The 12614-nt window shown below is 44.5% G+C and overlaps 1 protein-coding gene across 1 annotated transcript; it reads right to left on the bottom strand.

Moving 5' to 3' along the window:
• Positions 1-8993: 8993 nt before the first annotated feature.
• her6 (hairy-related 6) lies at positions 8994-10735 on the bottom strand. Its single transcript, XM_080506789.1, has 4 exons — positions 10490-10735; positions 10234-10329; positions 10035-10122; positions 8994-9861 (listed from the first exon to the last, which is right to left on the bottom strand). Exons 1-4 carry the CDS (start codon positions 10595-10597, stop codon positions 9320-9322), a joined length of 834 nt encoding a protein of 277 aa, XP_080362915.1. The 5' UTR covers positions 10598-10735; the 3' UTR covers positions 8994-9319.
• Between the last annotated feature and the right edge of the window lie 1879 nt (positions 10736-12614).

The raw sequence follows: 12614 nt of genomic DNA, 5'->3' as shown, positions 1-12614 counted from the left end.
TGATTGATTGATACATTCATTCATTGGTCATTCTTCTGCACACTCCTTTCCCTACACTTTGTGTGTCTTGTATATTTGTGTGCGTCTCTATTTTTGATATGGATATGTTATGAAAAATTACATTTATATTCAGTACTTAAATATAAAACAAAAATGTTGCAAAATCAGATCAACGTGGCACAAACTCACTACATGAAATTGGAAGCAAAAATTAGAAGTAGATGATATGGTAGAAGTTCTGCTTGGAAACAGACTGGGCTGTACTACAAACACTTCACATTTCTGCACACACACCCAACAATCGGACTCGTCAGAGCAAGTTTCTGTGCAGCATTCTCCATTAGAGGAGGAGTTTCCTCTTTCAGAGCACATTACCATCATTTCCCAGGCTGAAGTGTGAGCCACTAAATTAAAGAACACAAACAAAACTGTTTAAACAGTCAGGACTTAATCCATCAATTTGTGTGCCGACGTCTTATGCTGTATTCTATGATGCTGCTGCTGTGAGTGTGCGTGTGCGTGTGTGCCTGCGTAAATCAGTGCTGAGAGGGTGGCCTTAAAGTGAACATTACATCATTAACACAATCATCATGACTTCACAGCATTATAAGGGAGTGGGATATCTGGACCCGTTTCATGTGTCCAAAGTCCAGAAAGTCCTTTATCTCAGAGGAGTCCAAGCAGAAAAATGAAACCAGCCACGCAAGTGCAGAGCTCATAGATCATAACGCCAAACAGCATGTAAGTTGAGTATGTCAGAGAAGTGCTTCCTTCTCCCCAGGCCATGGTAATTGAGCTCAGCTTCGAGTCCATGTGTGAAGAGACTCAGAACCGGACACAATAACAACAACAATGCCACGTGCAAATAGTAGCTGGACCAAACAGTCTCACACACGTCTGAGTGGATACATCTTGTAGACTTACCAGTATAAATCCTGTCCATCACACACGTCAACGAAAAAACACCTCAGAAAGTTCAACATACTGTCATGTGAAAACATACATATTGAAATGGAAGCAAATTCAGACAGCAAAGTGTTAAGCGCTCCCTGGAAAAGAAACTCAAAATGCTATCATCTCTGGCTGACCCTGAACCCTGGTTGTCCTGCTGAAATACAAAATGAAAGCAATTATGAATACTCATTAGTCACTACTGCCCCGTGCTGGACCGGGAACCTGCGCAGGGCGTACACCGACTTCAACCACTGTCAGTTCCAGCCCTGATAGCAGGTATAGAAGACGATTGGATGGATAGATGATTGATGTTGGTTACTCTACTGGTACTTTAAATTGATGCTGGAGCTAATCCAAGCTGACAATGAGTAAAGGCATGGTATACCCTGGACAGTTCACCAGTCCATCACAGGGCTGACACCCAAAAAGAGAGAGAGAAAGAGTGAGAGAGTGAAACAGAGAAACAGAGAGACGGAGAAACCCTCGTGAGCAATTTGAGACTCACCAATTAACCTCGACCGCATGCTTTTGAACTCTGAGAGGAAACCAGCGTCCGCACAATTCTCAAATTGGCTATTTCCTTAAGTTAAATAAACTGTTTAAAATCTGATGACATAAAATAACAGTCAGAAAATGGAAAATAACACCACTGATGGCAGTTAACATTATAAAAACACTCTCACTTTTACAACCCAAATTGTGACTGTTGTAATTGGGTTATTTGGGCTTTAGTGTTTGCAAAGTGGAAAAATGAATATAATTGATTTGTTGTTTTCATTTAATTTAGAAAGTAGACAGCTTATAGTATAATATGCTGACATCACACGTGAAGCAACTTTTGCAGCAAACAAGAATTAATGGAAAAGTTGAGACCAAATGGTTAAAGTGACACTTTAAGATTACACTGTTTTTCGTCTAATGTGGAAGCAATAGTTTTAGCTCGATATGACAACAACAAAACAATTAAAAAGGAGGCTGACCAACACCAACAACAGAAAGGCTACACACAAACCCCTGCATACAGAAACCATCCCAAAATGTATTGCTATGAAGTCCACATATAAACAGTGAGTCTAACAATTGTCTGTACATTAAAGAATAAAAAAAAGAAAATTGAAACAAACACAACAACCCTTCGAAAATAACCGAGATATTACGTACACAAGTAGTTTGTGTACGTAAATGTATAATTGTATTGTCCAGATTGTGCTGTTGTTCATTATAATCATCTCTTTTTGATTAGATGTGCCTTCTTTAATCTGGGAACACATCTTGGAAGCCTGACCCCAAGGTTGGGAAACTTGGCTTTGAAGGATAAAAGGAGGAGAAGCTCAGAAGTGCTTGATGAAGAACCTCTTTGTGCAATATCAAAACCAACCAAACTGTCACCGTTGGCAGTTGTTTGGACTTTACTGTGGTGGGAACTTGTTTGTCTGGTCTATTTGTTTGTTGTGATGGTCTCCGAGGGGGGAAACCCTCCCACTCAATTGGCCTTGGGTTCCAGAGTAGCTGGAGGACAGGTCATACAAAGGCGCAGTGTGATGGGGTCATCACTGTCAGCGCCCAGAGTTAGAAGATGTGCCAACTTTATAACTGACAGCTGCGTATGGCTGCCATGTCCTGCTCCCCTCAAGTCGCCGTGCCCCGAAACCATCCTGCGAAAACGATCAACATGTTTACGCACCAAAAACAAGAGGACGGGCTATGGGGATGAAAAAGAATACGTCTAAAGGCTGGAGGCTCTAAAAGAAACAATCACTGGGCATCACAGGGCCACCTTTGCAGGAGTTCTTGTTTTTAAGTGCATGTGAGAGGCTGGGCTGGTGAGAAACATTGTGGATTTACATAGCAGCCTGCGACTTCAAACAAGGTGGCTGACATTTGAATGGGCTGGTGGTGGGAGCCTCTGGTGGGGTTTTTGTTGCCATGCAGGGAGAGCCAAGGAAAGTGGGCACACACACAGCACGGAGATTTGTGTGTAGACAGCTTGTCCTGTTTACTAGACCCACAGGTTACCATAGGAGCGAACAAACCAAGTGCGTAAGAGACAAAGAGTATGAGAGAGAATGATGGGGAGACTGGGAAATTAAAGCACAAGGGAGGGACACTGTGTAGAGTTAGACGTATCCTGAGTCACGAGTGCGACGAAGAGTGCTCTAATGATAGTAGCTCTATTTTGGGCATCGTCAACTCACTGTTCAAACTTTGAAACATATTTTTCACATCCAGTTTCCCGTAATCCAAGAGCACTCCCTCAAAGACAGACGAAATGACATTGAGCCCCCTGAGTCCACCCAACTCTCTCACACTAAATGAGAGCTAGATAGTCAATGCCAGATTTCCTAACCCTTGTCACACACCCTTGTCAGATATGAATTGCTATTTAGATCGAGAGGCAATAAGAAATAGAACTTCTCTCATGCTCGTTAGATTGTAAACTATCTGGTCCTAATATAAAGTCTGCTACTAAGATTACACTCTTTGTTTTCTGAGGCATATAATTTATCTTCATTGAAATAATCTCCATCGCCAACACAGTTACTCATAATTCCACTCTCAAATTAAATGATTGCATCAGGTTTTATTCCCAGAAATAACAGGGAAGTAATCCCGCTGGGAAAAGTTTTTGCCCTGACCCCAAAATGTCTCCTGCTGCTTCGACCCCTTGAAGCTCTCTGACACTCCTTCAGGAGAACTTCCCGGCACTTTGAGAGCCCCTGCTGCAAATTAACTAAACCTTGTCATAACGCTATACTATAGTTTAGCGTTATGACAATATAGGAATATAGGAATATAGGAATATGTGTATAGGAATATATGTATAGTACAAAAATCATTATTTTATATTTGTCCATACATTTGCAGTGATGAAAGGATTAAACCTCTCATTTCACAAAGAATGACGTAGGTTTGATCTTGGCCTGGGCCAGGTTTTCTGACTTCCTCCTGCAATCCAAAGACATGCATGTTAGGGTGATCAGCGTCTCTAAACTGGTCAGGGTGGGACAGTGTGCTGATGGTCCCTCTGTATTATCTGTGATGGACTGACAAGCTGTCCTACGCCTAATGTCAGCTGGGATAAAGCAGGTGCTAAAAAGTGAAAGGGCAAAGACTACTTTCCTGTTGCAAATCTAAATTCCTGTCTAAACATACAATGCATGAAAAGAATGAACACCTAAACACATCTCTGCCTTCCTTTACAACTTTTTGCACAATTTTTCTGATTTTCCCATGCCAGAAAATAAGATGAGCATTGCTTAGTTTTTCCCATCTGAATATTGTTAACGCAATATTTACAGAAAGCATTGATTCATTGCCTTTCTTGATTTTCAGTGCATATATATTGCATAAGTCGAGACCAGTGGTGGGCAAACCTTTTATTTTAAACATGCTCAGATTCAAATATTAAAATTAACAGTGAACACCCATTAACCAGTTATTTCATCAATCCAACTGAATTAAGTAACTTAAGAACTGTATAATCAGGTTGCATGTCTGAAAAGGATGGGGAAGAAGTACAACTTTACCACTATATTATAGGACTATTATATTAACACTATTTGTTGAAAAGGTATCAATAAGTTACACACATATATATGCATATATACAATTATATTATTAAATATAATATAGAATATATATAATAAAGTATAATCATGACTATGGAAGGCTATTATTCAAAATATGACAAATAAATAAAAATACATGTATTCTATCACAGTAGACTTCATGATAAGAAGCAACAACTTTAGCTACAGACTTGATATATTTTATTGTATTTATTTATTTGTAAACTTTATTTAGTAGCTATAGTGTACAATGTACATATTCTGTTCCCTCTGTACTATTCTGTTCCTTCTTATTTTTTAATCTTACAGTTAATTATAGGTTGAGGGACCAGCAAAGTCAGCTTTTCACTGTACAGTGTAAATGTCTGTTTATCTGTCAATATGACAAACAACAGCTTCTGAGACAAGTGTCTGTGCTGTGAGTGATGTGTTGTTGTAGCTTGTCCACTTTATTCACCACAGATACACATACGTGAGGAAGAAGAGTTAGCTTTAACTCACCTTAGCTTAGCATAGCATAGCATAGCATAGCATAGCATAGCATAGCATAGCTTAGCTTAGCTTAGCTTAGCTTAGCTCAGCTTAGCTCACCTCCATCATCTTTGTTTACATGCTGGACATCGCCTGTATGCGCTTCCGGCCGGCCTGGTCAGTGTGGAAACTCCGGTGCTCTGGAGATCTCAGCTATGTGTTTGGTATATTGGTAATAAGAAGGTCAAGAAGCTGTTGTCAGCTAATTCCCCTGGTGGAAATGTCTAGTATTAAATGACAATGTCCAATGAATGCAGTCAGAATTCTGATGATTAATTTGAGCAATTCTGTACCAATCTTCGTTGGGCCGGATTAAAAAGACCAATGGGCTGGATGTGGCCCCCGGGCTGTAGTTTTCCCACGCCTGGTTTATAAAGACATTGATGCCAAGTGCAACTTAGCATTTTTCCAGAATGAGCTGAGAAGGGCAATTCTGAATAAATTCTGTAAAAGAGGGAATAACTTAAATTTTTCCTGCCTTTTTTTTTTTTTTTTTACTAATTATTGAAACTGGAGCCTCAGGTGGGGATGGTAGATCAGATATGTACATTGCCTCCACCGTAATCTTCACCATGACTTTGCATAAGTTGTTACACTCTGCCAATAGTGAAGGATTTTCTGAAGTTGTAATAAAAAAAGACTGCACCTTCACACCCTAATTAGTTGAGCTCAGTGTGTCACACCATTACAAAGTAATAACTCAAAAAAGATCTTAAAATATGCCTGGACAACTGTGGTTAAACTTCTGACCACAGCCAACCATAACAACGTCAATCTCTGGAGGAATACATGTTAGTTCAGCACACAGGGATCCAAAGGGAAAGGCTTTGCTCCTGACAAGGAACACCTGTCTGTGTGAGCGTGTACTATGGAATGAGTGTAACGCCTCTGGGACTGAGGGAGGAGTGAGTGTGTGGATGTGTATCTGTCTGTGAACCAAATCTGTGCAAAAAAAAAAAAAAAAAATTCCTGACAGGGTCATAGATGAGTTTAAATTAAACTTAAATTACACATCTAACTTTCCATTGTAATGTGCGCCTGGGTCAGGATTTAGACTGCACACACATACTGATCCACTTCCGCCCACACACAAATCCGGCACTTCTCTCACCCTCCCACAGCTTTCCCTTTTACTGGCTGCTCTGCCGGCTGGCTGACGAGCCGTGCTGCTTGGCTCGGTGGCGGTTGCCCTGTCTATCAGTCTATTTCCAGGCTCAGGGCCCAGCGTTGAGGCAGGCAGTCAGTCAGGCGGTGTGGTGGAGGGCAGAGGGGTTGATGCGTGTGTCAGAGAGGCGCTCTCCCACATTCCCCTGGCGGCTGGCAGCAAGCCGGGCTTGCGGAGGGGGGTTCGCCTCTTTCTCACGACCTCTCAGGTTCCTGCGCTCATCTGGGAGCTATTCATTTCCTGCCAGAAAACAGCCTTCCCCTGCAACTGCAGGAGGGGGGTGGGGGGTGGGGGGTTGGGGGGGTGAAAGAGGGGTGGGGGTGTGGGGGTGGGGAGGAAAGGAGTTTGGCTTCAAAATGAGTCCAGGGCTTGGTACAGCAAGCCCTGGGCTTAAATCATAAAGCTCTCGCTTGTCTGGGCTGCAATCAAAGACAGCCCCAGTGATGGGCCGGGAAAGAGGGGGAAAGAGAGAAAGAAAGAAGGAGTATGAGAGAGAGAGAGAGAGAGAGAGAGAGAGAGAGAGTGGACCATATGGTAGCACTTAGGGAGCCAAGGAGGAAGCAGAGGGACTTTTTTTTTTCCTCTTTTTTTGCTCCCTGCATGCACGCGGAGTGTGGGAAAAGTTAATGGACACGCATGGCGGCTCACCCCTCGGTCGTGTTGTGACATGTGTGCGGTCACTCCGGCAGCTCGGCCACTGCACTGGGTAATTGGAGAGGCTCGTAAAGTTGTTCTCCAGAGGGGAAGAGACCGCTGAAGATGTCGGTGGGTGGAGGAGGAAAGGAGGAAAGAGGGGAAATGCGGTGAGGCAGGGTGGGAGGGCTCAGCAGCTGGGTGTTGTCCGGGTCACACCACGTGCCTCCCAGACGTCCCGTGTCCAGCTGTGGCCTCAGGGCTCAGGGCAGGAAGCTCGACATTGGTTCGAGCACAGCTGGAATGCTGTGGGAATGTTTTGCGTGTTGTGTGTGCACGTGCGTGTGTGAAGAGTACCTCTGGCTCACAGGGGGCTGTTGCTCGTGCCAGGCCTATCCTTGAACCCCCCCCACCCACCCACCCACCCCGCTCCTGCACCTAACTACCTCACCCATTGTGCCCTTGGGCCAGGCATGTCCTCACACACCCGGCAACCTCAACACACACACACACACACACACACACACACACACACACACACACACACACACACACACACACACACACACACACACACACACACACACACACACAAACAAAATGTATGCACTCACCAGCATGAGCGCACACATGGCTTCGATCAAACGGGGATGCATGGCCCCCTGTAAAAAGGTGTGATGGAAATTCAAAATGATGGCACTTATCCACACTTTGTGCCTCTTAGCACACTGATAATTGCAAACACCTGCACCCCTCTACACACACACACACACACACACACACACACACACACACACACACACACACACACACACACACACACACACACACACACACACACACACACACACACACACACACACACACACACTCGGATAGCTGGAGGGGGCACACACACCTGGGCAAAGCAGAGAGCTACCACATGGCTCAGTGGCGATGCGTTTAGCACGTCCTTCTGCTGTCAACCCCCCTGGCATCCAGAAACTCCCTCTTCCCTGATTAAAGACACTGCCCAAGGCTCCTCTCTGCTCATACTGTCAGGAAATTAAAGCTGTTGCTGATATGAAAAAGACTGAGCAGTGGAAATCCTCACAATGATATCTTAGAGGTTTGATCAGTGCAGATTGTTTGTTGCTTGCATATCTAATACACAATCTATGTAAAAAAACAACTTTTAAGCAGTCATTCCGCTTTACATCCACACAAAACGTGCTTAATATAGATAAAACGATGACCATTTCAAAATAGTTGAATATCCTATCATTCTCTGCAGCCCCTCATCTTACAAGTGGTATCAAGTCAAAACAGTTTGAAAAGTTTCCTTGCTCCTTGTTATTCCCTTACTAGTGGGACATGTTTTCTGGGAGACAAAGACTGAGAGCAGTTGCGCCAAGAAGCAACTCCACATATCCAACCACTCATTGATCTGCCACGACCGATTAGCTGCGATTAACTCTTCCGCTGCTAGATGGCGCAACTCGCCTCTGTAAAGCTGCGCAAAGTCTTTCAAGTCCTGCATTTCTTCAAGAAAAAAAAAGAAAAGTAAAGTCCATCAATTGGATACATCAGCCACAAACAGAAGGGTTGCCTCAGTGTCTGATCAATGATACTTACACAAATCGTCTGTTTTACACAGTTATTTAGTTAGTAAATATTGTGCCTGCCCTGTAGTTTAGTGCCAATCTCATCTTTCACTTGAACATTGCGCTGAGTGAGCATTGCAATGTTCTGCAGACACTCCAGCTGTCTGCAGAAGTTGTGCATGTTAAACCTCAAACGACAAAGTAAATGTTAACGAGCTGAACTTTAGTTCGGGATTTTGGACCAAACTATTATTGTTCTTATTAGGCCTCTATTACTTCTAAACTTCGGTTTCAAATCACCTGTTGCTTTATAACAAGCACACCCCGCTTAAATCATTGAAAGGAAAGTTAATGTTTACTTTACACAGATTTAACGCACTAAAGTGTACCCGACCGCATCAACCCAGCTGTGCTTCTTTACTCAGTATGGAAACACGTTTAAGGTAAACAACAACAAACCAATTAAACTGCAAGGGAAAGCAGTATTCCCCCCATTGAATGCAGTTACGACAGCTTTCCCCCTTGTTTTTCTTCACAAATAACACAAAGTCATGTGCATTGTTTTAATACCTTTACAAATTTATTTGTCTTCCAAAACGAAGAACGGCATAATAGCATTGAACATATCTTTGGCGTCACACAGTAAAAAAAAGACGAGTCAAATATATAAAAATGCAGTGAACGGACTTCCACAATACAAATCCCATTTCAATATGAACTTTACTCCCTTGTTAGCTGTACAAATATAGTGCATACTCTGTCCATTTTACGGAGGAAAAATATTCAAAACAACTTTTCTAACATTGAACAAAGAGAGAACTAGTAAGTGTCGTTTTTTAAGTCTTTTTTTTTTGTTTGTTTGTTTTTTTTCCCTTGCAGTCTTTTCACCAGGGTCGCCACACTGAGTCCGTGTTGCCAGACGGGGCTCCGGGGGAAACCGCAGCCGGAACAGGCACAGACGTGCTGACGTTGTTGGCGTACACCGGGATAACGGGGCCGTTTGGCGCAAACGCCGCGTTGGGTATGAGGAAAGCAAACTGTCCGTCTGTGGCAGGCACGATCTGGAAGCCGCCGTACACTTTGGTGGCGTCTGACGGTAGATTGGCCGGCGAGGAGCCCCCTTTACAGGACACGGGGTTCATGGGCAGGACCTGTGGGGACGAGCTGGGGATCTGGACCATGGGCTGGCCGAAGGAAGGATGCGTTGGCCCCGCGGTGGAAGGGAGCGGGTGCTGGTGCTGATGCTGGCTGGGATAGTTCATGGCGTTGATCTGGGTCATGCAGTTGGCCAAGTGGCCGAGCAGCCGCGTCCTGACCTCGGTGTTCACGCCTTCGCAGGTGGACAGGAACCGGGTGACTTCATTCATGCACTCGCTGAATCCAGCGCGATATTTCCCCAGAACTGTGGGGTCGGTGTTCAGGGCAGCTGAAGAGACAGGCAGAAAGGCGTTTTAGTCAGGTGCAGACTTTGCCACATGTGTTTAAAGTTTAAAAGTCTATAAAATGTTGGCACGGTGGGGAATCGCTGCGACTTTACACTTGCAAGCGTCTACGACGATCGATAGCGAGAGACCATTTCGACCGAGAGATGGAACTTACCGGTCATCTGAGCCCTCTGGAGGTTCCGGAGATGCTTCACCGTCATCTCCAGGATGTCTGCCTTTTCCAGTTTAGAGTGTCTGGAGCTCTGAAAGGTCGAACAACGCACACGATTAGGACAGCACGCTCGTTTCCCCGCCGCTATACAGCAATCGTTTCATAATCCATCACTGACTCCTGCAACGACTTGTGTACTTACATCTTTTTTGAGAGCGTCCAGGATGAGAGTTTTCAGCTGCCCCAAGCTCTCGTTGATTCTCGCTCGTCTCCTCTTTTCCATTATAGGCTTTGAAGACTAGAAATGAGGACAGAACTACATTAAAATCCTCTCCCGTTTCGTGCGTAAAAGCTCAAATCCGCGCGCCTTGGACAATCGGGTTGTGGTTTGCCGTGACACGTTAAAAACGTGTTCAATGACAGCGACATTTGCTTTGAAAAACATGATCAATACCAACCTTTCTGTGCTCTGATGCTGTCTTAGGTTTATCCGGAGTTGTGTTCATGCTTGCCGGGGTTGCAGCAACGGGGGAGGAGGAGGATTTTTCCATCATATCGGCAGGCATCTTTCTTCTTCTTCTTCTTCTTTTTTTTAATCAAAAATATCCAACAAAAGCCCCAGCAAATAACGATCCACTTGTTTATGAGAGGGAAGATTGAGGTTTTCTATGTGTGACAATCAAACGTCACCTCCAAGAAAAAAAAAAAAAAAGCTAACAAATCCTGAGATGTGTATCGAGTTAAAATCCGTCAGACCGACGCGCAGCAGCTGCGGATGCCAGAGCGGATGCCGTCTCTCTGTTGGGCTCTCCGCGTGTGGCTTGTATTTATATCTCACACTGCACGCGAACGGCTCGTGTGAAACTTCCCAAACTTTCTTTCCCACAGTAACTTTCCACCAATCAGGACGAGGGACACGCGGCCCGAGGGAGGACGGCTCGTGGTCGGCGCCCTCCCATTGGTTCTTTGGCCGCTGGAGCTGGCGGCCAATGGCGCACGGCCCGGGTTCAGGGCACAGCCGAGGAAACTGCCTTCAGTCTTCAATCATCGTAGCGTTTACATATTAACAGTGGAGCCGCTGACTGGGCATCGCCAGCAGAAGCCGGCTGCGGGACCTTTTATCTTCCAAAGGGGAGATAACCGCACAATGTACAATAATAAGACAATATAATGGATTGATTAATGGTGAGGAGCAAAACAGACCCATAACACAAACACAAAAACAATTATGTTATTGTATGTATCTATAGTATTGGCATAGGAATAATTCTGATTCTGGTTGGTTTCCACATTTATATAGAATATGATTGCCTTCCAACTCACTCTTAGAACTATTCTATTTAGAAAGTGCAGACAACAAACAAAGTTAGTAGAAGTAATTAAACCCCTCTTATCCTCTCAATAACCCCGGTGGTAGGTAAAAAGTTTGAGAGTCGTGACGGGACGGACGACGCACAGGTGGGCGCAGTTTTGACGGCGGGAGTTCAAGCAAACTGGTGCAATTGCTGTTTTAATACAACTCGTAAACAACTTAAGATGACAACATAGGACAACAACACTCAAGGGAACCATATAAAATGCACACTCCAACTTCAACATAAGATAAAAACAATAGATTAATTATAATCCCAAAAGTCGCTTGAATTGTGTGAGTACACTTAAAACGCGCACACCCCACGTTTCCACGTTACAGCAGTTCCTGACTCTGGTACACATTTTGGCACTTAATCATCTGTCGGTGTTGTGAATGTGGAGCACGTGCCAGGATGTTTTATGAGTGTGGTGGTTGGAGGTTTGGCCGCCGGGCTGCCGGGGGGCCGCCGGGCCAGGGAGGAGGGTGAATGGGGTGAGGAGAGGGTATGTGGCGGCGGCGGCGGCGGCGGCGGCGGTGGTTTACATTAGAGGGGAAGGTAAATAGCAGCTGCTGTTTTAAAAGCCTGGGAAAACCACGCCTACAGAGAGAGCTGGATCGGGCTCCCTTATCGGAATGTGAGCCAGAGCAGAGATATTTCTGAGCCTGGAGAGCTCACACGATCACACCGATGCCTCCTCCTCCTCCTCCCCCTCCTCCTCCTCTTCTTTCCTGCTCCTTCCCGCCTGTGATCGCCCGACAGCGTTCAAGGCTTTTTTAGATTTCAGGTCATAATTTCATTTCCTTATCTTTATTGCTGTCGAACAGACGTAAGAGCAGACGAACAGAAAGAGAGGAAAACAGCGCACATTTTTCTCTCTCTCTCATTGACGGGCTGAACTCCACATTTCTCCCGTTGTGCATCAACTAAAGTTTATAACTGATACTTACGTGTGTTTATGAGTCCCAGAGTTTGACGAGCTCTTTAGGGAATAATCATTTCGCCCTTCCCTTTATCCTTATGTTCCTTAATACACAGTAAACCATGGCAATTTAAGAAGCAACGACACGTCACAAACAATACGTCGGAAAGCCCAATTTATCGTCTAACATCGACAAGTAACAAAACAGAAAAAACATCACCCTAAAATATAATTCCCACAACATTGTTGAGGATCGTAATCAAAAACAGAGATGTGCGCAAAGTTTACGACTTTGTTAGTCCACTGTCG

Source organism: Blennius ocellaris (genome assembly GCF_963422515.1).
Source record: "Blennius ocellaris genome assembly, chromosome: 12".
NCBI lineage: Eukaryota > Metazoa > Chordata > Actinopteri > Blenniiformes > Blenniidae > Blennius > Blennius ocellaris.
Note: the sequence above shows the minus strand (reverse complement) of the source record. Positions and strands in the feature narration are given on the sequence as shown.